The following is a 26,085-nucleotide window of genomic DNA, read 5'->3' on the forward strand; positions in this document are numbered from 1 at the left end:
ATTGCGTTCCCTGAACAGTAGAAACCATTTGGTATCTTGAAGCCAAGCCTGGTTCTCCCTTGCCCTTTCAGACCTCCTCCCGCTTCCTGATGATGTAACCTGATTTGTCAGGTTAACAGGGCTGAGGTGCACTTCCAGCCCTCCCAAAGCTGCCTTCAGTAGAGCTCCCAACATGTCATCACTGTGAGTGGGTCTATTTTTAATGGCTTTTCATCTCCATCTGCAATGCTTCTTTTTGCTGCAAATACTTTGTCTCTCTAAGGATGCAAAAAGGGTGTGTTTGGCACCATGTGGGTATGAGGGCCTCTTAAATGTGTAAGTCTTGAGGACGTACTGATAGGAAACCACTACAAGCATGGGATGATTGGACCGTCCCGTTTGCAGTCCTTCCCTTAGACTAGAGAGCAGATTAGCATGGCTGGCTTCCAGGATCGTATGGTCTGCTTGTCCTGTGAATCTCTCTGCCAAGCAAATAAATATTAGTGCTAGTTTGTCACATGGATGAGGGCCAGAAACTCTCTCCCACTGTAATCATCATTATTGGCATGCCAAGCCTACTCCCCTCCCTGACACTATGGTTTTCACTTTCCCTTTGCTGACACACCTCCCTCTGGGTGATTTCTTTCTCTCTTTGCCCATACAGCATCTCATCCTTGAGTAGGTTGAGGCTTCCCACTGTCCAGATGGCCTGAGCTGCAGATTGGGCTGGTACCCATCATCCTGGGACCAGCAAGAAGCACAGTGAAGGGAACCTTGCGCCCTTCTGACTCCGCTATTTCCTTAGCATACCTCATAAGCATTTGGATTTCCATTGGTTCAGCCTTAATATCTTTCAAGTCTTCTTAACGTGCATGGAAAAAAAATCTTGATTATTTTCATTTTTCTTTTTCTTTTCCTTGAAATATAAATTCTCAATTAGTGCAGAACACTGACCCTGCTGGAGAACAGGAAGATGTTGGCCATTATCTATGCTGATCAGAAAGGAAAATGCTGTTTATCTCTGTATAGTTTGTGACCTGTCATCCAAAGGGGCCTTTGAACCATACTGTGGACAGTTATGATCAGCCAGTCTTGGGTTAGGATAAGGCAGCTGTCCTTCTATCACCCAGCAAAACCAAACCATAGGTGACAAATAGGATAAAGAGGCACATCCCACACTGTCTGCAAGGAGCCAGGATTTCATACCTGTCATTTGTTCAGTGCTCAGTGAATCGTCTCTGCCCATAATGGAGCTGAATCAACTGCTTTTGGTACTTTGGGAAAACCCGTGTTTGCTTCTGGTTAAGAACTCCAGCATGGTCATAAAGCAAGAGTATTTATGATTATGGTGCTGAACTCAATCAAATGGGGTTGACGATGTCTCTGGATGATTTGTGGCAGAAATACTACACCTTGAAGTATAATTTCCCTTTACAGCAGGTTTTTGAAAGCCAAGTGCACTCACTTGAAATATACCGAGTGAGTTCTTGCTTTATAAAAGGGAGCTGATATTATTGCTCTTGGAGGCAGGAAGAGAGTGAAGGATGAAAAAAGGCGTTTTAATACTTATGTGATTTTTTTTTATTTGTTTGTTGTTGGTTTTGTTTTGTTTTGATTTCTTTTTCCTAAACAAAGCAGGTAGTAAAGATGGAGAGAATCACAGCCTAGAGAACGGATCAGGCTGTGTCTATATTTGTTTCTTTCACAGTCTGTTTCCCCTTGTGATGTTTGTTGTTGACCATTGCAAAAGTCAGATCCAGCGTTGCACTGCGAAGCATTGCAATGCAGCCTAATGACCGATGAGATCAACCTTTCCTTATTGGCACAGTCACAAAGTAAGAGCTCATTCATTCTGTCTGGTAAATGGAAAAGGCAGCCAATGAGTATTGGAGGTAAACTGAGGTGCAGAGTAGTAAACCAATTGATATAAAGTGTGATAGGAACTCATCACACCTGATGTCTGTTACCCAAGTACACCTGGTCCAGTGCCATAGTTCTTATGTCAGCGTTTCCTAAACATCTGTACAAGGCTGGGCTGGGGGTAAGATAGAACAGCCTACTTGAGTTGATGGGATAAAGGATTAAGACTTCTTTTGTGCCATCTTCTGAAAGATGAACACTATCTTGTTCCAAGCCTTGCAAGGATTTAAGTTTTGTGTAGGGGAAAGAGAGGGAAAAAAAGGCAAAAGCGAAAAGCAAGCCTCGATAACAAATCTGTTATCTGCTGGGTTTAAAAGATACATAATCATTTAATTACCTTGAAGGAGGTTTTCATCTTTCTCTGCTCAGCCGATTTGCGTGTGTCTGTGTTTTTCTTCCTCCCCCAAACAAGCTTTTTATTAAAAGGATTTTCATCTGCCGCCTGAAAAGAGAAGAAAAGATCTCGCACCAAAGTGTTTTATGTAGAGTTGTACGTGCTAATGACAGTAAAGCCCACATAAAAGAAGCAACTGCTTCAAATATTAATTTGTCAAAAGCGGTAGAGAGCTGTGTGAGCTGCATGCTGGCGAGCAGCTGCTGGAGAGCAGAGTGCTGCTTTGCCTGGCGCTCGCTCTGCCTCTTGCTGAATGAAGAGCTGTGCTGGCAGCTTCTGCAAAGAAATGCGCTGGTTTGTTGCTGCTTGTTCCTCCTGGGGGGAAAAGAGGGAGATGGGAGGGAATAAAGAAGGCAGGGAGAGATAATGACAGATCGATCTGAGCTGGCAGACACCTGTATTTCCTTATTAGAGTTTTGGGAAACTCAGCAACACCCTACCTGTCATACTGGTGCATCCCAGCCTGGCTCAGGGAATCATAGAATGATAGAATTACCCAGATTCAAGACCTCAAAGATCATCAAGTTCAACCACAGCCTAACCACAGTACCCTAACTCTAACAACCCTCTGCTAAATCGTATCTCTGAGCAAAGGCTTTAGGCAGTCACCTTGTCAAAGAATAGGCAGGTCTTGAGGGACCCCAAATAATAGAATGGCAAAGGTTAGGAAGGTACCTTAAAAGATCATCTAGTTCCAAACCCACAGCCATGGGCTGGTTGCCACCCACCAGTGTAGGCTACCCAGAGCCCCATCCATCCTGGCCTTGATTGATCCCAGCCCTTCTCTGGGCATATTCCCTCCTTTGGGAGGAGCTGAAGGAAAGTGCCCAGCTCCTCCCAAAATACATCCCTGCAGAAGTGCCTGGGTGGCTGCATAGAGGTGGGGTTGGACACCCCATGGGCCACCTGATGAATGTGGTGAACCCTTTGCTCCCTTGTATGGACAAACCTTCTAGCGATGCATCTTCAGCTGTTGCTGTGGCAACTGCTCTGTTTCCCTCCTACTCCCATTCCCTGCCTCTGTTAACTCGGCTAGAGAGGTGGCTGCTGGTGGCATCAGTTTGGGGAGGAGAGAAAGACCACCCCTGCTCAAATTAATGTCTCGGGGGCATTAATGACAGCTGCAGGGAGGTCAATACCAGAGCACCGAATCGTTCCCCGCTTGTTGATTATCCACTCACTTATCCTAGCACCTGTCTATCATTAAGGGGAGGTGTAGTTTCTATGGAAACTGCAGAAACCTGCTGCATCCAAGTGATGTGAGAGGGAAAGGGACCAGCAGGAGAGGTGAGGGGAAGGGAGCAGCTCTAGACAGGCAGTAGGGAGCATACAGATCCTAACAGGAAGAATCTGCACCCCGTGCAGCTAAGATCTGGCATAGCACTGCATGCATGTGGTGGAACCTGCCTCTAAGCAGCATGAGGAATTGGTGTTCATCACCTGCTTAGCTCACAGGAAGGTTTCCAAGTGTGTATGATGGAGTCTGGTCATGTTAACATCCTGTTAACAGAAGGGATCCAGGAGGAGTCTGCAGTTGTTGGTTTGGATAAGGTTGTAGGTCAGGATTCCCACTGATATGGAATTTCAGCGCTTGTTCATTGTTCAAGCATTTTTCCATAAGCAGAAATGTGATGTGTTGACAATACCTCCACTTCAGAAGCAGTCATTTAAACGACTATGAGAAGAAGTGATTACGGAGTAGGTTGCCCAGGAAAACTGTGGATGCCCCAAAGCAGTTCAAGGCCAGGTTGAATGGGGCTTTGGGCAAACTGGTGGCAAACTGGATCACTTAGTTCCACTGCCTCCCATGGCCAGGGCATGGAAATAGGGAATCTTTAAACTCCCTTCCAATCCAAGCCATTCTATTAAATTGAACACAGAAACTACAGACAAGGCGGAAATCTTTCCTCTTGTTCATATAGGCCTGTTGGTGCATGGTAATAGAAGGGAAGTATCAAAGTATCAGGCTTTGTTTGGGGCCATGGGTCTCGTTTCAGCAGCTGTGAGCTTCATTTCTAGCTCTGAGTTGGTTTGGGATGTTCATTTTTCTGTGCCTCTGTGTCTTTCAAATCCTCTTACGATGTGGCTAAGCACTTTCTGCTAAGAGGTGCTTGTACATTACTTGGAGCCGTGGTCTCAGTGGGGGCTGTTCATAAGAAGTCTCTGAGCATTTGCAAATTAGATATTTGCTTTTGTGAGAAGCCTTCACTTGCACTGACTTAAACCGAGATGAAGAAGATTGGAAGGACTGTGTATGGTTTGTTCTGTTGTTTTTCTGGGTACCTTTTATCTCCTCTGAGACTTGCTGTTCCATCGTCTTCCAGCTGGTAGGGGGAAAGGATTGTTTCTGCATTCACTTTAGCAGGTTTTCTGGTAATGATGGAGGTTGATTTGTCCCGATGTGGGCCAACTCTATCATATCTCTGTTCAGACTGGGAACCAGACTGTAATAAACTGATAAATGATAGATAAAGGCCTCTCTGTGAGCTGTTCATCGTCCACCAATACATGCATTACTTTACTTTGGGTTTTAGGATTTAGCCTCTCCAACCATGAGATACATTTGTGTAATTTCTTGGAGCAACTGAGGGAAATTTGTTTAAATGTAAGATGTGAGAAGCATCTGATACTCAATACAACATGTTATTCGTACCAGTTGGGCAGTTCATCTTTGTAATGCAAGATTATTTATCCCAAAGGACAGAGTGATCTCAGAATGTAACAGGGTGATATCCATCTGTCCCCACCAACACAGCACCCTTGAAATAACATCAGGAACAGCTTATGTTGTTTTGATAGCCTGAGTCAGTGCAGTGCCATTGCAAAGCCTCAAGTGACTACAGGAATTTCTGGCTATCTGGACATCTGTTAGGACTGCTAGTGATCCAGTGACACTCTGAAATTCGAGGGAAAAATTGTTAAAAAAGAGGAAAGACAGTTCCTCTTCAGTCTTTGCATGGGGTGATGGGTGGTTTGGCTCTCAAGAAGGAATTTTTTGCTTTTCTTCATTGTAGCATCATCTGCGTTCATGGCTTTGGAATGTGAGCTTCTGGGACCTGGCCAAGGAGAAATGTTGTCAGGATTTTGAAGCCACAGATAAGAAGTAATGCTGGATTGTGCCTCCTGCCCTGACTGGGAAATCTCCAAGAGGCTGAGCCCAGAACCTTCTTCCTCTGCCTTGTTTTTGCATATGAGTCCATTTGCTTTGGCTTGGATGTTATCTCATGCTGTCGTAGATCTCAGTGAGGAGGAGGGTGATAAAAGCCATGATATCATGTCCTGACATTCCCATTGTGCAAGCCAGAGTATTATGATTCTTTGGGCTTCTGTCCTGGTTTCTAAAGGAAGCAGGATCACATCAACATGGTCTGTATGTGTTCATCCAGTCCATCTGTTACTCAGTCGTCCATTTGCAGCCTAGTTGGGCCAAAGAGTGGAGCTCCCAAAGGTATTAAGTTCCTACAAATTTTGTACAGTATGTGAAGGTTAGAGAAGAGAGTTTCCATTCTTTCGTACAAAGAAACACTATAGCTTGTGCTCAGCACTTCAACTAGATAGCAGAAATCCCCTCATGAGAGTACTGCCACGTGACTTCTCATATGAGAAGGAGCACTGGTTGGTTCCTTTAGCATGCAAAAATCATTTATGGGCAGAAATGGAAAACCTGGCTTTGTTGACTGACATGTTGATGTCATTGGTAGTCATGTAGATGACCATTAAGGAGTACTATTGCAATGCTGAAACTTTGGAGATTCATGGGTATGATGGTCCAGGGTATGAATATGCAATGCTTTACTATGCGTAAAAAAGACCTCAGACATAAACCCTTACCAGGGGTTTTATTTCACAAGTGTCACCCTCCTCAGTGCACACACTTTTACTTCTTATGGTTTCAAAACCAAGCCTTTGTTACTCAGGAAGCACCAGAACTAAGATTGCTTCCACATCTCTCCTTTGAGCAGATGTACTTAATGACACCATCATCTACTTTTATTTTCTCCAGTCTACACTCTCCATTCAGTGACCAGAAGGTTCCTGCTCTCCTCATCATCACTTTTGCTTCTGAGTATGTGTCAAATAGGCAAAAAGCCAAAGAAAAGCTAACGTTGTGTCTCTATTTAAAAAGGATTAATGCAGAGCTTAGCTAATTATGGCAGCCTGACCTTGATCCCAGTGAAATAATGGACCATCTGAGAAGGGCTCTATTAATAAAGTATTAAAGGAGGGTAAAATCATTAATGCTGATCAGCAGAGATGTGTGGACTGACTTCAGAGGCAGAATTGTCTTAGGTCAGGATCCAGATCTCAGAAGACTTAGGCCACTTCTCAACACGGCCTGCATGGCCTTGGGGCATCACTTTGCTCCCAGTCAATGGGATTCAACAGTGAGCCACATGATAGGAGGTTGAATATCTTCGTTTAACTTCTGTTTTCCAAATATCCATTCTTTGGTGACCAACTTCAGTCATTGCTCGCTAGCTTTCACAGCACTGAAGCCAGGGATCTAAGAGGCAATGGTAGATGAGCAAATTTGATCTGATGGTACCCTTCTGTTTAGCAGTGATGTCTGTGCAAGTCACCACTGAGGTATGGAGTGGGCAGAGGTTAAACAGGGCTACATCTCTCCCATGGACTGAGCTCCAGCCTCCAGATCAACCACCTTTTCCTAAGCACCAGCATCACTTGTAGCATCTGACAAAAGAAAGCTGTTTTTTGATCCTGAGTGCATGGAAGGCTCTTAACTAGAAAGTAACCACTAGAAGTGACAGCTATGCAAGGACTCAATTACCCCTTTGTTGTCTCTGCAGATGTTTAGACTTCCCATAAATCCTGTTGCTTTCTCCTCATCCGCTGCCTTTAAAGTTCTGAGCATTTTCTCCGTGTGTTATTACTTTTGCTGTGCCAATAAATAAGTGCACCATCAATCAAACTAACGGCACTGTAAACTTAAAGAAGTGAAGATAAAATATATGGTGCATTAAAAAATTCTTTGACTGGGTAAGCTTTTTGTAGCCGGTTTGATTGCTGCTGGTGCCGATGTAAATTTGGGGGAAATATGTCCAGAAATTTATGAAGCTTGGAGTCCTGCCTGCAGAACATTGACCTGATTCCACTTTATAACCTAATAACGTTCCCCAGCACCGTTGGTGTAAATTTTAAATATAATTTTATGATGCTAGGAATTAGTGGTGTAATAATGTAAACACAACATGGACTATAACTCACCCCTTTGCTCCCGTCATGCCAAGTGTGTGGCTGCTTTGTTCTCCCTTACCGTGGGCTTTGGAAGTTGTGTGGGAGTTTGAAAGGGGTTCATTGGTGGAACCAACTTGTCATCCAAAGCACTTTTCTTTCTCTTTTCTTCTTGTTGTTGTTCATTGGTTTGGTTTTGATTTCTTAAATCATTTTTAATCTTATCTAAGAAACAGGGCATCCAGATGCTGTGGCCTAAATACTTTTATAAAGAACCAATCCGTGTCTATCAAACCTTACCTTACTGGATTGATTACAGTACAGAGTGGGTGGGTGAGAAAGCCAGAGTGCACTGCGTCTTAGTAGAACAGATGGGTTAAAAAAATAGCTATTATTTACATAATACATGAGTAAATAACAATCTGAGTGTCGCTTCTGGCGGGATCCAAAAGGGCTTGAGCGAGGAATAAACAGTTCCTAGTTCCCACTTAAATCATGTGATAATGTTGTATATTAGGGAAAAAAATCTTTTCAGAAAGAGTTGTGAAGCATTGGCACAGGCTGCCCATGGAAGCAGCCCCTGACATGTAAGAGTAAATCAAACCCATTTTCCTTCAGAAAATGGAAAATGCTTTGGTGAGATCTGGGCTCATGGTACTGGCCATAAGTAGCAACACTAAAACTGTACTAAATAACTTTAGGACCAACCCCATGCAGTATCACATGATCTACATGTTTCATACCTGGGAAATGATGATAACTCAGAATTTCTCATCTGTCTCCAGTTTTGAGTGTGAAATAACATGATGAGACCCCCGAGAAATCATAACCAGGCACGTATGGGGCACCGTAAAGGAAGCAAAGCAATTAGCTCAGGGCTATAAGACCACACAACCTCTGAGAGATTTCATCCCTCTCCTTAGCAGACTCTTCATGATGGCAGTTCACTGGGGACTCACTCAGGTATAGCAGTGATGAGTGTTGTAACACTTATATGAAAGAGAAGGAGACGGGGGGCTCTCGTATTACTGAGACTTCGTTACTTCTGCTACAGCAAAACACATTTGCAGGCATTCTATGAGGAGTTATAAATAAGGAAAATTAAACTAGCAACAACCCAATGAGTGCAGCTCATTTCTTGTGGTGTTTTCACTACAAAAGCTCTCTGACTTGATAACTGGCAAAAATTGGTGATTTGAGGAGTGCATCACTGCTGATATGAGTAATTGGCAAGGGTGGAGGATATTATTTTTAAAGGGCTGACTCATTTGGAAGCATTTAAGGAATAGAATGAAGCTACACACACCAAATTAATCAACAAGAGTCAGCTTTCACATATGCCCTGATACAGATTAAACTGGATTTTAGCTCCTTTGGAGTCTGAACCAACTCCCCTTACAGGGGAAGGCTTAATTTATTATATACCAAAGACAAATGGGATGGAATTGTGCCTTTCTTTTGTACAGTAGTGGATAATGGGTGCTTTTACTTCCCATCCATGATGAGAAAAACTGCTCTTCCAGCTTAGGTGATGCACACTGCAGAGGAAGGATGAAGACCCTTCTGCTTGCTTCCTGCTACAGGGTCATCTCCAAGCAGGTTGATGTTATACCCTCAAATGTATAATCCTGAGCAGGCACCCAGAGCTGACTGGGCAGGGACTGTCACAGGCTACAAAATGAGTTCTGTGTTTGGATTTGAACCCGGAGCCTAGTCCAAGTTCTTAGCTTTAATGCGGCACATCACCTAATGAAATTGCCTTTTCCCCCCCGTTTCAATTAGAAAGAACATTAGGTCAATCAGATAAAGCCACATTGGGAGGATTTCCTCTTTATGGCGCTTGCCTCTTCAATTATCTATAATGAACTTCCTCACAGCATTGCAAAGCTTTTTATATGCAAACGAATCCTGTTTTGGGGCTGCCACAATCGCTGCTTGTTAATGAACTTGAAACAAGTGTTATCGGAAAGGTTACAGAACCAGTGGTTGGGGGGAATGGGATAAAGCTAAACAAGAAAGACCAGCCTGCGGAGCTGGGATTGGCCTGCAGGTAACATAGTTGACTATCTTCAACCCCCCATCCTCCAGTCCCCTTCAAAAGCTTTTCTGTTTGACAGACATCAGGCAAAATGCCCACTCTTGGGACATGGCTGCTCAGCAGCAGATAGGGCTTTCCTATCCTCCTGTCCCACTGTTTCACTTTGCCAGTGCATCTCTCTCTCGACCACTTTGGCTGGGGGTAGAAAATAATGAAGAAGGTGGTGCCAAGGTCTGTTCTTACGCCCAAAGAGAGAAAAGGGAGCTAATTTGTAGGCCCTGGTACATGTAGGATAGGCAGGTCCGTGCAAGGGAAAATTTGCAGGTGTGGAAGGCATACAGTCCCAGAGGGTATTTGCATGTGGCATCAGGTAGAGTGAGCACTAGACACTAGAACTAGACACTCTCACGCTTACTTTAACATAGCCCAAACCATTAGGGTGGTCTTTCTCCTGCCTCCTGGGGTATTATTGGACTATATCATAAAGGGTTAGGTTATGCCTCATTTCCTAAAGCTGAAGAGATGATTCACCTTCATCATGCTCCATTGACTGTGTGCTGGGCTGTTCACGTTCTGATGTTAGCCTGGGCAAGGCAAATTGAAATCCATCCGCAGTTGTCAAATACTTACACCATTATCATCCCCCAGTAAGCAAGGAGAAGAAGTCACGCTGCCCCAGAGCTCTTCCATCCCCAGTGGCAAAGACAGACAGACACTCTGTGGGGACTCAGGAAGGCTTCCAGACTTTATTACAGTTGCATGCTGGGTGGATGCTGGATTTTCTTCCTCCCCCAGGCCATGGATCGGCTCACACCCACAGTGTGATGATTGATACCTCTTGTAATTCTGTTTCTGGTTTGTCTAAGTGCAGATGTTACACGTCTAATCCATTTCTTTATCTTCCTAAGCTGTTTGCTTCAGAAAGATGCTTCTGCCATCTGCTCTAACAAGCTCTCATAAGCCATAAATTCCACTTCCAAGCCCTTAAATTCCTTTTCTTACTCTTCAGCCCTGGATGAGTATTCTTCCTCTTGTTGTCCAATGTCACAACTACAGGTTAAGCATATATCTCTTTAGGTAGAAGTTCTCTCTGTCTCTGCTTGTACCAACTGATCCTGACCAGGGATGCTCTTGGGATGGTGATTCCTGAAGGTCAAAGTTCTCCAGTGAGAAAAAGGAGATGGGAAAAGTCTGTAAAAGCACTCCTTCCTCACCTGTTTATCTGAGCCATTTCAGTAATCCCCCCATGAGCCCCTTGTAATAGGCTGAAATGGAAGGAGGTGCAACAGCTTTGTAAAAGGTAGAAGTGAGAAGATTGAGGACTCCACATGGGTTTGGGAAAATCATGTGTTGACTTACTGTATGGTGTTCTTTTTCCCCAGGACTGCCCACAGCTGCTGCAGGCCGAGAAGATCCTGGTGCCAGTGGAAGTGATCAAACCGATCACGTTGAAGGCCAAAAACCTGCCCCAGCCACAGTCTGGCCAGCGAGGCTACGAATGCATCTTGAACATCCAGGGCAATGAGCAGCGGGTGCCTGCCTTGAGGTTCAACAGCTCCAGTGTGCAGTGCCAGAACACTTCGGTGAGTGCCCACAGCTCTGTCCTCATGGGATCTGGTGTTGTGTTGAGGCCCTTTCTGTCTCCTCATATACTCAATTCCAGCTAAAGTCAGGGGTAGACTGTTTTGTAGATTGCAAACCACCTGTTTTGCTTCTTAAGTTAAGTCTGGCTTGCATTACCCAACAGTAGTGCTACATCCTTGGATCCCAGCATTTGGCCATGCTGGAGCACCTTAACCATGACCAATAGACATTATATCGTGGTTAAACTGCCCATACCCTGACAGTGCCACATCCTTGTCCGTATTCCAGATGGTTTCTGAAGGGACAAATGTTAAAGTCAACCCTGATAATTAACGTTATTAAATCAGAGAACTGGTGATAGACCATAAAAATCCACATAAACAGTTTAACAGGCATCAGCAGTGTGTCCAAAATGAGTTTGAGCCAAACCTTCCCCACCCACTGATCCACCCCATGACCTTTGGTTAATCCCTTCAACACCTCCACTTCCCTATCTGCAGTGCAGAGCTGCTAAATCTCCTCGCCAGAGTCCTCTGTGAGTCACAGTGGTGCTGTCATTACAGAAATATCAGTCCTTGGGGCAAACACAGGCATTGCTGCCAGGAGCTGTAAGTATGCGCCATGGTGGTCTCCTAACACTCCTTCTCCAGAGGTTTCTCCATCAGATTCATGTCTCCTAGACATACATTTGAGTCATTCTCATTGCTATTATGAGATGATTTATTAGCCAAAGAGCTAATTACAGGCTTTAGCCACTTCACTGCAGCTCTGCCACTCCATGCCGGGCAGGGTTTGTTAAAATCCATCACAACATATTCTGCTGCATTAAGCAGCGTGCTGAAGATTACAGGCAGTTCACACATTTCATGATCTGTTGCAAAAACACTGTTCCCAGCGACGCTGTCATATTCGTTCCTTTTTCCCTCTCCTCCCTGATTGTCAATTCTGTTTAGTGGCCTGTGAGCGTCCAGATTTGAGTTTCCACAGAAATCAAGGGGCTGAGTAATTGAGAAGGCATTGCACTTTCCAAGAAAAAAAAATGGTTTGATTTCTTTTTTTATTCATAACAGTGAAAGCCTGTGGCTAAAGGAATATTAAATAGACCTGAGTCTACAAATGTGTCCAAAAAGTCAGTGCAGCCACTCTTTAGAGTCATGAAATACCTGGCAGAAACGGTGATTTTAAGTACAATTGGGCTAAGTGAGGGACTGACTGCCTCAGCAGTCCTAGGGCGTCTCTGTCAGCCTCCTAGTTTGTGGCATTCAGTAATTTAACCTGATTTTGAGACATAATGGTGACTGTTCTCTTACTACCTGCATGCTGCAAGAGGCTGCTAGTACCTTGGACCAGAGAATTTGGATTCACTGAATATATTTGGATATATTTGCTAATGGGATGCCAGAGTGCTATGACAACACTGTGTCGACTTTTGCATTTGTTTTGCTGCCAGAGTGCTCTACTCCTGAACTGTGCAGTGTGACAGGACAGAGTGTAACACCAATGCCAAAGCAGTCTATGACCTCTCTGATGTGCACTGCCTGTAGCATTCCTGTCCCTTGTTAGGTGATGTCTTGGGTGGGTTTCTGTTTCTCAATGGGGATAATCGTATTTTGGATGAAACTCATCTCTTTGACCTCATCTGTCTGCTTCTCTCTTCCTCTCCTTTCTTCTTTTCCCCTCTCCTTTCCCTTTCTTTTCTCTCTCCTCTCCTCTCCTCTCCTCTCCTCTCCTCTCCTCTCCTCTCCTCTCCTCTCCTCTCCTCTCCTCTCCTCTCCTCTCCTCTCCTCTCCTCTCCTCTCCTCTCCTCTCCTCTCCTCTCGTCTCCTCTCATTTTACTTCTCTGACATCATGATTATTCCTTACCTGATAAAATTAGCATTCAGTCTGGAGCCACTGAGCTACAGTGAGCCTCTGCTCTGAGGGTCACTTGGCTTTAGAAGCAGACGTATGAGCATGTTTGCAAATTGAATCGGCCCCCTTCAACAGAGCTTTTTATTCAGCAGAGTTGCTAGATGAAAACTGAACGTAGCACCTGCATTGCAGGCTTGGAGAAGGTCCAAAGGAGGGTGGGAGGATCTGATGTGATGTTGTGTCCCTGAAGGGATGCTATCCTGCCAGCAGATCGTTCTTTTGGAGATGCATGCTAGACTAAGCATCATTCTTGGCTTGTTTTCCTCCATAAGATTCAAATTCTATCCCCTCCCATCACAAAGTAGGCACCAATGAGCTCAAATTCAGCTTTTGCAGAATATCTTATGCAAAAATTCAAGAAGAAAAAAAAAAACACATTATTTTTGCTCTTGACTGCCCACTCCCTCAGGATCTACACCAGAGTAGCAAAGATCAAAACCACATCCTTCCATCTTAAGCAGGAGCTTTTCCAAGTGGCTCCAAGCTCAATTAAGAGGTGTTTTAAAGATACACAGGTGGGACCAACCTATCTGATGGTCTGTCGGTAACGTCATATTCAACACTGATGGTGCCTAGGTGCTTGGTCCAGTCAATAGCCAGCTCTGTATCTTTCTTTGTCTTTCCCAGAGATATTTCATTTGATAACAGCAATAAGTCACCGCAGACAGCATGCTTCGGGACAATTATTGTTCTTGTCAAGTGGTTTGAGCCTCTCAGCTCTGGGCTTTGTCCTCTATCACACCACCCAAGGCACACAATTATCACTCGGTGAGACCCTGCCTGCCATTCCTTATTGCGCTTATGATAGCTCTGTCGACAGTCTGGACACAGAGTGATGGGAGGAAATGAAAAGGAGGAGAGCTAAGGAGGCATATAAATAAGTAAGTAAAAATGTCAGCAGAAATGGCTGGAACTGCTAGATCTATCAGGTCAGGGAATAGTCTCCTCAATGGGAAGCACCGGTAGACTCAGCACTTAGAATCAGTCCAATAAAGTCAGCAAATTTCAGTGTAAGAAACAGGGATATTGGTGAGAGATGACCTGCCTGACCATGCCATGATCACTGCCATTACCAGCTTCAGTGATCTAAGCACACATGTTTGCTTTGTCTGGTCTTGGCACTTACAAACAGCACAGGCTGATTTCTAGCAGTGGAATCCCCGCTGCTGATTTCCCTCAAAGCCCTTCACAGGTCTGTGTGCTGTTAGACCCGAGGTGGTGCAGTGTATCTTAGGAATAGGAAAAGCAAATATGTCACCTTGTTGCACTTGAGTGAAAGATCTCAGAAGCGTTTGACTCTGTGTCATGGCTCACAAAGGAGAGTGAGAAAATAAAAAGAAAGAAAAAAATAAGAAGAGCATCTATTCACAAAAACCATAGGAAAACACACTTATGGGTGGCCAAAGGCAGACGAGTACAGGGTTGAGTCATACCTCAAGTAGAACATATAACCTACCAGTCAAAATGTGGGCTCGATTGTAGTGGGTGATACAGAAACACAGAGGTTTGATCCCAGCTCTAGTAAGCAAAGAGTCCAAAGAGATGGGATGTCTGTGGGCATGAGGGTTTATGCCTCCTGCTTATGGCTGGAAAATTGATGCAAAGAGAGATTAAATGCTTTGCATGGGGTCACACCAGAGCCAGTAACGGAATTCAGTCCCCAGGCCCAAGGTCTAATCATAAAATTGGTCTTGGTGCTGTTAGGGAAAGCAAAGCAACACTCAATAATGGAACGCTGCTTGCTTGCAGATGTTCCTTTGCTGCTGGATATGTAGCAATATATCTGGAGGTGCATCATGTAATCACTCTTGGTTTATTCATTAGAATGATAGAGTCATAGGATCATAGAATCACAGACCCATAGAATTGTAGAATCTTAGAATGGCTTGGGTTGGAAGGAACCTCAAAGGTCATCCAGTTCCAACCCCCTTCGCTGTGGGTAGAGTTGCCAGCCTCTAGCTCAGGGACTAGATCATGTTGCCCAAGGCTCCATCCAGTGTATTGTCCTAAATGTGCCCTAAACAAACTACCAAAAGTCTTTGGTTTATGATATAACATCTCAGGATGATGCACCAAGAGGTTACCTCCCTCTGCATGGCTGTGCAGTCACACAATCCACAGCTTCACTGGTCTGTGAAGCTGAGTTCCTTTAATACAGGGTGCTCGTTAACTGGATGCCCAGAGGAGCTAGGAATTTGCAGATTACTGCAAAGCAAAACATCTATCTAGGCAGTCAGCTAATGTTTGCATAGCTGTTATAAATCTGATAGCTGTGATTTTTGCAGCTATGCTCTCAGCCTGAGGCTAGTAAACTTCATGGTGAACTTCCAGGAGACAAACAGTTGATGTGTTTATAGTGGCTTGTGTACAAAATGTTAAGCTGCTAACAGAGTGGCAAAGTGGCCAAGTGACGTGATGGGCTCAGCCCCTGTTGTAAGAATATCTGATACCAGGAAAGATTTCAAGAGACAAAGAGCTGGTGCTGCAGAGTTCAAAACACAATGTGTTGTTCCTGTGAATTACAGCAGCTCCTTCTAGCAGCTTTTTGGCATTTCCTGATGAGATCCAGCCTTCCTTTCCGGAAGGGCAGCATCTTTTTCTCAGTTTGGTCCTCTCAATTGCCTGTAATTTTCTACTTTCATTTGATATGCATAGTGGGAAACCAGATTTTGCAGTCTTCGGGGTCAGGTTTATGTCTTTTGAGCAATTTTGCCTGTGCTGGAGGAAGTTGTGCAAGGCAATACATAGGAACCAGCCTTAGTGGTCTGAATGCTTCTAGCAGGAATATCCTGGAATCTCTGCTGTGACTCCTGCAGATCAATACATCAGCCCTTTTTTCTCCTCTGAAATGTATTTCCATCTTATTGTTACAGCTGAGCAAATCCTTTTCAAAGACTCCTCTCGAGTTCAACAGACTTTGAACAGAGACCACAATGAGTTGGTAGCTCCTGTGGTCAGAACAGGGCAGAACATCTATTCCCTGGTACTTTGCAAATTACTCTGTTTTGCTGCTGTGCAGCCCATGAGCTGTGTGGGCATGGCAGCATGAGCATCCTCCTCCCAAGCCCCATCTGGCATCATCCTTGGATCTCTTCCATGGGGATCTTATGTATTCCCTCACATCCATTTCCAGTTCTGGCTCAATTCAGCTGAGCTAAGAACACTAATATGTGTTTGTCCACAGTGCTGTAGGCAGATAAGATCTACAATCCCAGCTGGGCTCCTGCTGTTGGCTTTGGGATCCTAAGTGAGATGAAAGGCTCTGAGGGACTCCCATTGCCTGTCCCTTGGCAGCCCTGCCTATGCTCTCCTAACAGATAAATCCCAATGCACACACACAAGGATCTGCTGAGACAGAAATTAGTGCTTTTTCAGGCACCTACAGACTCAGCTTGTTACTTAAGGGTGACCAGTCATTCTGTATATGTGCTCCTTCCCATTTCTATTTGACATTTGCAGAGTGCCATGCACAGGTGTTAGCAAAGCTCCCGAGTGACAGAAGATTAATTATTCTCCATTTTTCAAGCACTTTCCTTTCCACTCCAGCCTTTCTATCGTTTCTCCTAGCTCCATAAAGCTGTGAAAAGTCACCGTTGTGAGTCCAAGTGGCTCTGCATCATCTTGCATCTTCCTGGCAGCGACACTGAGAAGTGTCATAAAAATGCTAATAGTGAATGAGGTACAGCCCTATCAGACAGGACTCTGCTAACCTGCAGCAGCTCTTTACTTCCATGGTAACCACAAAGCTTATGCCCGTAAATACCCTACAACTAGATCATAATCACAGGGTTCTGCAGATTTCTAGCTAATCATGTTTAGTTTGTCCAAAGAGAAATTACCATGCAACTAGCACTCACTGTGCTGTAATGGACAGAAATCACCATACATGGTTTTAACGTGCAATTATATGACAATTAGTGGAAATAGAAAAACCTACCTCTAAATGCTCAGAGTTTTCACATCTCTGTGGAAAACCAAGCTGAGACTTTTAGTGATGGTGAACTCTTTTGTCTGTAAGACATATCCAGCAAAACCAGGCAGCTCATTGAAGTGTATTTCATAAAATCATAGAATCATTTGAGTTGGAAGGGACATCTGGTCTAAGTCCCCTGTAATGAGCAGGAACACCTGCAGCTTGATCAGGATTCTCAGTGCCCCATCCAGAGCCCAGTCCATCCTGACCTTGAGTGTCTGCAAGGATGGGGTGTCCACCACCTCTCTGGGCAGAAATGTTATGTTTGGTCACATAGAGGTGAAAACATCTCTTTCTTTTTGGATAGGAGTTTGTCCTGCTCCCAGTGCAGTCAGTATAGCATGACACATCTCCCTCCTTCTTGACTTGCTCCCATTCTGTCCTCTAAGGAACTGTTGCAGCAATGCATCCTCTCCCATTTAGGATGCTTTTTGCCTTTTGGTGAGGTGTTAGATGGAAGCTGTTGATGGAGATGCTCAGTGGGATCTGATGGGTAACTGGGTGAACCCTGGGTGAACCAACTCAGAATAAACCAAAATCTGACTGGAAAAAAATGCCCTAAATACTATGTGTCAGAGAAATCTCCAAATGCCAGGCTGGAAATGGCCTCCAGAGACCAGCTTTCATTTTCTTCATTAAGACCAGATCTATGTACCTTGACTGTGCCTGACAAGTATTTGTTTAAGTCTGTCTCACTCTCTCACAAGATTTCAGTGCCTTTCTTAATACAGATTTTCTAGAAACTGGATACTCCTTGCACCAGCTGAAGCTTTTCTGGTTCTGGATAGGGAAAAATAATTGCCTCCTGGGACTTGTGTGTATAGGAAACTCTTGTCTAGTGCATTCCCAATTGAGATTTGTTTGGTTTTTTTTGGCAGCAATATGGCACTGTTGATTCGCAATCTGCTTGTGACCTTCAACGGTCCCCAGACCCTTCAATGCAATGCTGGCCACTCGCTCCCACTCCACATTTGTTTGCATTGATTTCTTGTATCAAAGAATGCTCACTGCTTCCCTCCGCTGAATTTCAGTTTGTTGATTTTGGCCTGGTTCTATGATTTGTCAAGTTTGTTTTGAATTCTTAACCCTGCCTTTGGACGTTCTTGCGCCCTCCCCCCAGACGGAGTCATTCACGAAGTCTGTAAGCATGATCTGCAGTCCATCAATGAAGTCAGCAGTAAAAACATGGAATAATGTCAGAGCTGGGACTAAACTTCTTTTGAAAAGCCCTCCCAGCCCAACGATGAATTTTCTGACTTACAGTTTTTACGTGGGCTTTATGGTGGCTTCTTTTAGATCATGTTCCCCCATTTACGTATTTATTTATTTTTATGGGAATCTCCTGCAGGACAGTAGCAAATACTCTACAAAAATCTACATAAATCACATCTGCTGCCTCCTCTTATCCACAAAGCCATTAAGCCTGTCAAAAAAGGAAATTAGATTGGGTTGACACAATTTGTTCTTGACAAATCTATGCTGGCTGATTTTTATCACCTTATCATCTTGCAGGTGCTTATAAATTGATTGTTTAATAATTTGATGTACTTTCTTTCTGGGAAGCCAAGTTAGGCTGACAGGTCTATAATTACACAGAACCTCCATTTTCCCCTTTTTAAGGCATTTCTAAGATACTTCACTCAGCTTTCAAGAGCTCTTCAAAATGACACCGGTGTAGATAAGCATGGATATATATTCAGTACCTTTGGGGTACACAGCAGAGGTATATTTGGATGCTATATCCAAATACATACAGTGCATACAAACATAATAGAGTCATGGAATCATAGAACTGCTCAGGTTGGAAAGGATCTTCAAGATCATCAAGTCCAACCTCAACCTAAACACACTACCCTAACTCTAACAACTCATTGCTAACCTTAGAGATGCACCCAAGCGTTGGCAGAATATCCTTCAGAACTATGCTCCACAGCTAGAAAGTACTTTTCCAAGCCCTATCATGTGCATATATGCTTAAAACACAAAATATTCACCTAACAGCTAGGATTTATGTGTTAGTGAGATAAACACAGCTTGCTTCATTGAGAACCACAGCTCTGAGAGCTTCCTGTGGCTTTCATGGAGGTAATGGCAGGTAGGATGCCAGGTGACAGCTCAATTTCTCTTGTTCACAACTTATGATACCACTTCTTGCCCCCCCCCCTTCCCCGGAACCCAGTGTTTGGGCGTGAAATAACTCTGGGTTCATTTTTTCCTTTTCTTCTAGTATTCGTACGAAGGGATGGAGATTAACAGCCTGCCAGTGGAGCTGACGGTCGTATGGAACGGGAATTTCAACATTGACAACCCAGCACAGAACAAAGGTAAAGAATTATTTCAACTTGTCCTTGGAAGCGGTAACCTTAGCAACGGGCCACATCCCTCCCTACACTTAACAAAGCTGCCACCATCTCCCCGCGCTGTCTGCTGCAGGCTTGTTCTCTGCACTCTGCAAATTACCAATTTTTTATGTGCTTTGTGATATATATTTTTTTCCCCCTCTCAGAAATACCACTCTTCCTCCCACTTGCATGGCTTTCCCTCTTTTTTCACCACCTTTGCTTCCTGCTTCTCTCCATATTTGTGTGTGTGTGTCTTCCTTCCTTACTCCTCCTGCCTTCTCCCCCTGTTTATTTCTCCTGGAATGAATGTTCTTCAAGTTAACACGTCAGGAAAGTGGGCACTCTTTGCTCAGAGGCGATGTGGTAATGAGCAGGGGAAGGGAGAGAGGGAGGAGACAGGCTGCAGCTTTGTCAGTGGGAAGAGACTGAACAAAACAAAACGTTTTAACAGCAAAGGACTGATGTCTGCCTCCTGCCCAGAGCCTGGCTCTAATTGCCATGCATGGCACAGAGTTGGTGTGCCTCTCACAGAGGGCTATTGCTTATCCAACCCTGAGACAATTGCCTGCCAGAGATGGGAGGTCCATTCACTTTCTCTTACTTCTTGTTCATTACCCTCAACCAACCACATGGCAGACTTTCCCCCAGATTCCCTCTGCTCTCAGCCTTTGCATATACAGCACAGACCTGCAGCCTCTCCTTCTTACACCAACCACCTCTCAGAAGTTTCTCCCTCTCTCACTTTACCTTCCCTTTTCTTGGACACCTTCCGCTGCTTCTCCCACTCCATCTCTCCCTATCATGTGCTCCCAAGTTCTTTTCGTACTATTTCACACCCAACCTTGAGCTGAGCAGCGATGGATGAGGTTTCCACCAACGCCTCATTGAAACTGGAAAGCAATATAGAATGCAACTCCTCATCCCATGGTGTGCCTCCTTCCCATCAGAGGAATGGCTTGGATTATACCATCATGTTTTGTGGCAGGACGATAATAGCCAGATGCATTTGGCTGTGTCACATGGAAGCATAGAACATGCTTTCATGGACACACAGAACTTTTTATTTACTAACACAGATGTAGTAGTAGTTAAGAACAAATATAATCCATTATCAGAGCTTTTGGAGTAGATTTTCTTCTATGCAAAATTGAGAGAGAGACAGAGGCAGGACAAGGCTTAGTGAGCAATATTAATGATGGGTGGACAGTTGGACTAGATGATCTGAGAGGTCTTTCCCAACAGTAGTGATTATATGATTCAGTGATTAGCTCCAGTGTCTTTCTAAGTGAAGTTGCACTGAAGGTACATTGCTTCTAAAGGTACATTGCTTCTAAGACCAATCAAGATGCCACTGCTGTTACAGCCAGCAACTCATAAGGCTGGGCTGGTAGGCTGAAAGCATTGAGCAATACTTGCTGATTTCTGGGAGAGCATGGCATAGGTATGGAGTGAGAGCTAAAGCTTTTCAGCAAGATTCAAAGCCTTTGAGCTTTTGGATTGTTCATGATAATAACCACAGACAAGACTTTAGTCTCTTACTGGCATGGCAGCCCAGAAGTACAAAGGGAAAATCCCATATCTTAAAAGAAAACCACCAACATCCACATAAATACAGAAATAAACTAATCTGAAAGACTCAGTTCTGCCATCTTCAGCCTCAGGGAGCAGGTTTTTGCTATTAGGACCCTGTGCAACTCAGTCCTCAGTTTACTCAACTGTAAAATAAGGACAAATAACTTGATCTTATTTCATAGTACTGCAAGAATTTTAGGCTTTATTTGGAAAAAAGCTTTGCCTCTAATCACTTATTAGCAGCCCAAAACAGAGCTAAGCACTAATCTTTGCTGTTGGTATTAGAAAGGGATCAACTTAGTACTTTAAAGTGTAAAATAGTCTGAATTTTTGAAGCAGAAGAAGAGTGAAGGCTGATGGTAAAACTCTGGATTCAGCCTCATATACAGAGCTGCTTTATTTATTGTTCTCTCTTAGGTTTTTTGTTTAGGGGAAAACCTGAGTAGCTTTACACTCAGTTCTGGGTAGGGTATTCCAGTAGAATTCCCCATGTGGAGTTTAGATGGTGGGTAAAGCAGGTGTAGTAATTTATAGATGGAGAGCTGAGGCTGAGACTTGTTGAAACATCACTGGATGTCATTCAGACATTGTCAGGAAAAGGGAGAGGCTGAGGGCATGTCATTGGCCACGTATCTTCCCAATTTCTCTCTTGCAGCCCATCATTCTACACTGATGACTGTATCCCTCCTTCTGCTCTTAGCTTCGACAAATATGGAGATATTCAAGACCTATCTGGATGCTTTACTTTGCAACCTACTCTAAAGAAGTAGCAACTCCCTTAGCAGAGGGATTGGACCGAATAGTCTCTAGAGGTCCCTTCCAACCCCTACAAATCTCTGATTCTGTGAAATACTTTGCATGGGAGATGAACTCTGACAAGTGTAATTTGTTTCACTGAGGGTACAAGCATTTTATCCTGTATTATTTATTCCCCTGCAAAAGCCCCATCCTGCCTCTGGGATGAGCATCCCAGCTTTCACCTCATTGCCGCCCCTGAAGTCCCACTGCTCACCCATTCTGTCTGCATCTCTGAGGTCCTCTCTGTTTTCCTGTCCCTGCAGTTCATCTGTACAAGTGTGGGGCCATGCGGGATAGCTGTGGCCTGTGCCTGAAAGCCGACCCGGACTTCGAGTGTGGCTGGTGTGAGGGGCAGAACCAGTGCACACTGAAGCAGCATTGCCCAGCCCAGGACAGCCAGTGGCTGGAGTTGTCCAGCACCAAAGGCAAATGCACCAACCCCAAGATCACAGATGTAAGTCATGGATATACAAGAGCTGGTGGATTCCCTCTTGTGCCCTTCTCTTGGTTTATTTTCTTGATTTGTCTTTGGGTTGGTGAGGGGAAAGTCAGGATTGATATGAACATGAATCAGGCAAATTCCCAAGTGAATATGGGGATGAAGGGCTATGGTGTGCTTCAAAGAGAAGCACACAGCTTCAGATGTGTTTTCCTACTGTAGTCAATATGAACATGAATGATTTGTGCATCACGGTCTGCTAGTGGAAGACCTCAGGGCGTCTGAGCAGCCCACATGGATTTGTCAAATCTGACATACAGCATTCAGGAGACCTAGGCCTTCTAGAGGTGTAGCTGGAGGTGAGAAAAGACACTTGGGGGCATCCCAGGTAGACTATGCGAGAGTTATCAAAAGAGTGCAGCTCTCTTGAAAAGAACACTCTGGCCAAACTGGATGAGAGGAGATGTTGAGTGATTCCAGAGTGTTTTGAGATTTACTGACAGAAGGTCAAAGAAAGAGGGCAGGTTGTAGTTCATGCTTCCTTGTAGTAGAACATGGGTAAAGTCTCTGTCTGGGGAAAAAAAAAGACTCAACTACAGCAGAATAAAGTTCTTGGGTTTGCCTGGTTGTCTTTGCAAGGTGAAAGATGTCCCAACTGGTCGATCAAAGCCATGTACAAGGATCAAGGAAAAGGCAGACGAAAAGGCAGGCTCAAGCTAAGACTAAGTGAAGCAGTCTAATTAAGTGATAAAAAGGGAATGAAGGCAATGATGGGTGGATGTCGCAAGGTTGCAGAGTCCTTTGGAATGTTTCCTATTGATTATGCTGAGCAGGTCAAAGGAAGAGCTGGGGAAGCGATAAAAGAAAGAAAAGAAAGGGGGGAAACAGAGGAAGGGAGAGACAGCAAGAAGGGGAAAGCAGGACTCCAGTCTACAGTGATTTTATCTGCTCTTAGGATGCCTTTGCCATAATGATGAACAACGTTTTCAAGGTCATAGGCAGACAGAGTGACAGATGTGAGCCAGAATAATGGGAAACTGCACCCGTACCAACTGCATCCTGAGCATTTCCCAGTCACTGTACCTTAATTAAGATAAGTAAACCTGCAGAGTGAATAGGGCCTTATTTTACATCTGAGAATAGTAAGGAAGAAAATGAGACAGGGAAGAAGAGGGGAAAAAAACTGAGGAATATCTAGCCTCGTTGGTTGTTGTTTAATATGAAATGTAAAGTGGGCAACTTATCTAGAAACCATGGAATCAAAGAGTCAAAAGATATGGGTGCTATGGATGAACCCCAAACCCATGTCTATGGGTAAAATAGTTTTGTCTATGTCTATGGTTTTAAGAGTAAACTCTGGGTATAGTCTGTTTTTTCCAGATGCTACTGAAAAGAGCTCCTCTGATTTTGTTTCTATCCATCTTCCCATAGTCTTTCACTCTCCCAAGTACTCAGTGAGTTGTATTGCCCAAGTGCAATACCAATTATGAAGTTTCCAAGGTGGAGATCTTCACCCCGCTTGTATTTGTCTTCAGCTGGTCAATCTGGATGCACAAACCCAATGGCAGCCAAAATAAATAGTTACTACTGAAAGTTCACTTCTGAGGCCTTGAAAATTACACGGTGCTGAGGGGAAACCTTTATGAATCTTTCAATGTCTCAAACCTTAAGAAAGATTCAGAAATTTTAAATAGATTAATAGAATTTGGTATTGGGAAGATGATAGATGACCAACTAAAGCAGAAGTCCACACCACAAGGACCTTTCCATGCGATAACACGCTGTTGTGGAGGTCCATCCACCTTTCTTTACTGTTCTTTGATTCACATACGGCACCAACAGTCTCTTTATGAAGTGAAAATCACTCATTCTCCACGTTACAGCTCCAGAAGGAACATACTTCTATTTCTGCTGGCATTTCCTTCAGCAGCTCCCAAAGCTCGAACAGATTATTGCAATATTCGCTCATGAAATATTCCGACTGTCTGGTGCGATCATAAGCAGCTCTTGGAAAGTCTTTTTCTGAGCCATTAGCATGGAAGTAATCTCAAGTGACTGGATATATATTGCAGCTAATGGTACATCTGGAGAGGTTGGTAAAAGCATATATAACCTGGCCAGGAGCCAGGGAAATATCTGTGCAGGCGAGGGAGGAAAAATAACATGTGTCCTCACACTTGCACAGGCACACGCACGTGGCAACCCAGAGCACAGCTTCCCACAACCTGTGTTTATTTCCTGGCTATGGCATTTATATTGCCACTAAGTGAAATTAAAAGGCTTAGCGGATTCGTTCAGCCACAGAACCTTACATAGGAGTGATAAGCTGCAAGCATTCAAGGCCAGGCTGGATGGGGCTTTGAACAGCCTGGTTTTGTGTCCCTGCCTAAAGCTGGGGGTTGGAACTTGATCTGAAAGGTCCGTTCCAGCACAAACCATTCTATGATTGTATGTTATGGTTGGTACTAGCAAAGGGTATAAATGTCAATGCAGTGTCTTAGCACTGGTTCTAAAAGAGAAAGCTGAGGCTTCTTGGCAGCTTTCATATCCCTGCTTGTGTTTCCCTCTGCAAAAACTGACAGGTCTCTTTCCAGATTTTTGCACCTATGATAGAAACAGGCTCCTTCTCTCTTGCTGTGAAAACAGTGCAGTAACACCTTCTTGTTGTAGGTATCTGAAGCAGCGCAATGAGCTGGACTTAAAAATTTCCTGTACTATTCTGGGAGGATCCCGGGTCCCCCTGCTTTAAGGAAATGAGTTGGCTTTGAAGTTAGCCTTCAAAAGAGGGGAGACTTAGGTTAGATATAAGGAAAAAGGTGTTTTTTGTTTAAGATAAAGGTGGATTGAGGAACAGGTTGCCCAGAGAGGTGGTGGATGCCCCATCCCTGGAGACATCCAAGGTCAGTCTGGATGGGGCTCCTGAGCACCTGATTGAGTGGTAGGTATGTCTGTTCACTGCAGGGAAGTTGAACCAGATGAGCCTTAAGGGTCCCTCCCAGCTCAAATAATTCAATGATTCTATAAAAATTTAAAACTTGCATTGTTATAAGGGGGATTTTTGGAGGTTTTGTGCTAGTTTCTATCTAGGAAGTTTCCTATTTGAGTTACTGTAAGTGTTTTAAGTTCTCAGGCTTTAGTCAGAGCCAGAAGGAGGATCATGGTGTTTCCATTGAGTTTGTGGGACTTTGGTCTCAAATTCTCCTATAGTTTAAAAAAATAAAGGACTTTTCTAGCAAAGTGTTCCTTTTTATCTCTAAAACTTCTTTTACTCTGTGTAGCGACAGTAGTTATACCAGCAAAAAACAAAACACCCCTCTTTTGACCTGCTATAAGATACATCCACATACTAGCAAGTTCTTTCAAAGATAAGTGAACCCTAATTAACCACAGACCTGCCTACCTGGACAAATGCCTTGTTAGAACAAGTGAAAGCTCCTTAACAGCAATTTTAATACCAGAAAAAAGATAGCAAAATTATTCCATAGGGACATGACGCTTCTTACGTTAAAAAAATAGAAGTTTAATACATAAGGAAATATAATAGAAACTAGAAATTGTGATTTAATTTCCCCCTTTTCACTTTTTGTATGTATTAGATTGGTTTGGTGTGGTGATAATGGGAGCCTTTCAGTGACATCCGCAGGAAGTGTTTTATTTTATCAGGAGAGGATTAACCGATGTCGGGAAAATGATTATTTAAAATACAAGACTTCCCTCGAGTAGATATTTATTACTGATTCGGAATCAAAATAGGTTAGAATTGCTATTAGTGGCAGATGGTTGAAGTTTTCATTGCCGAGCCCCCACCTAAGAACATCAGGATTAGTTTCTCTTAGAATATAAATCCCATTTTAATTCTAATTTTTTAAGTTAAGTTTCTCCTTTTATTTATTTATTTATTTATTTATTTATTTATTTATTAAGATAACCACCTTTTGCCCA

The 26,085-nt window shown here is 43.8% G+C and overlaps 1 protein-coding gene across 3 annotated transcripts in view; it reads left to right on the forward strand.

The window, feature by feature from the left end:
* LOC107313179 (plexin-A4) overlaps positions 1–26,085 on the forward strand; it is a 403,220-nt gene that overhangs the window by 305,064 nt on the left and 72,071 nt on the right. For all 3 annotated transcript variants that reach the window (XM_032449091.2, XM_015861239.3, XM_032449104.2), the window contains exons 10-12: positions 10,907–11,107; positions 19,220–19,316; positions 21,968–22,158. In XM_032449091.2, coding sequence (XP_032304982.2) covers positions 10,907–11,107; positions 19,220–19,316; positions 21,968–22,158 — 489 coding nt within the window. The remainder of the gene's footprint in view (positions 1–10,906; positions 11,108–19,219; positions 19,317–21,967; positions 22,159–26,085) is intronic.

This window comes from Coturnix japonica, chromosome 1, assembly GCF_054131305.1.
Source record: "Coturnix japonica strain WE chromosome 1, WE-NBRP24, whole genome shotgun sequence".
Classification (NCBI taxonomy): domain Eukaryota; kingdom Metazoa; phylum Chordata; class Aves; order Galliformes; family Phasianidae; genus Coturnix; species Coturnix japonica.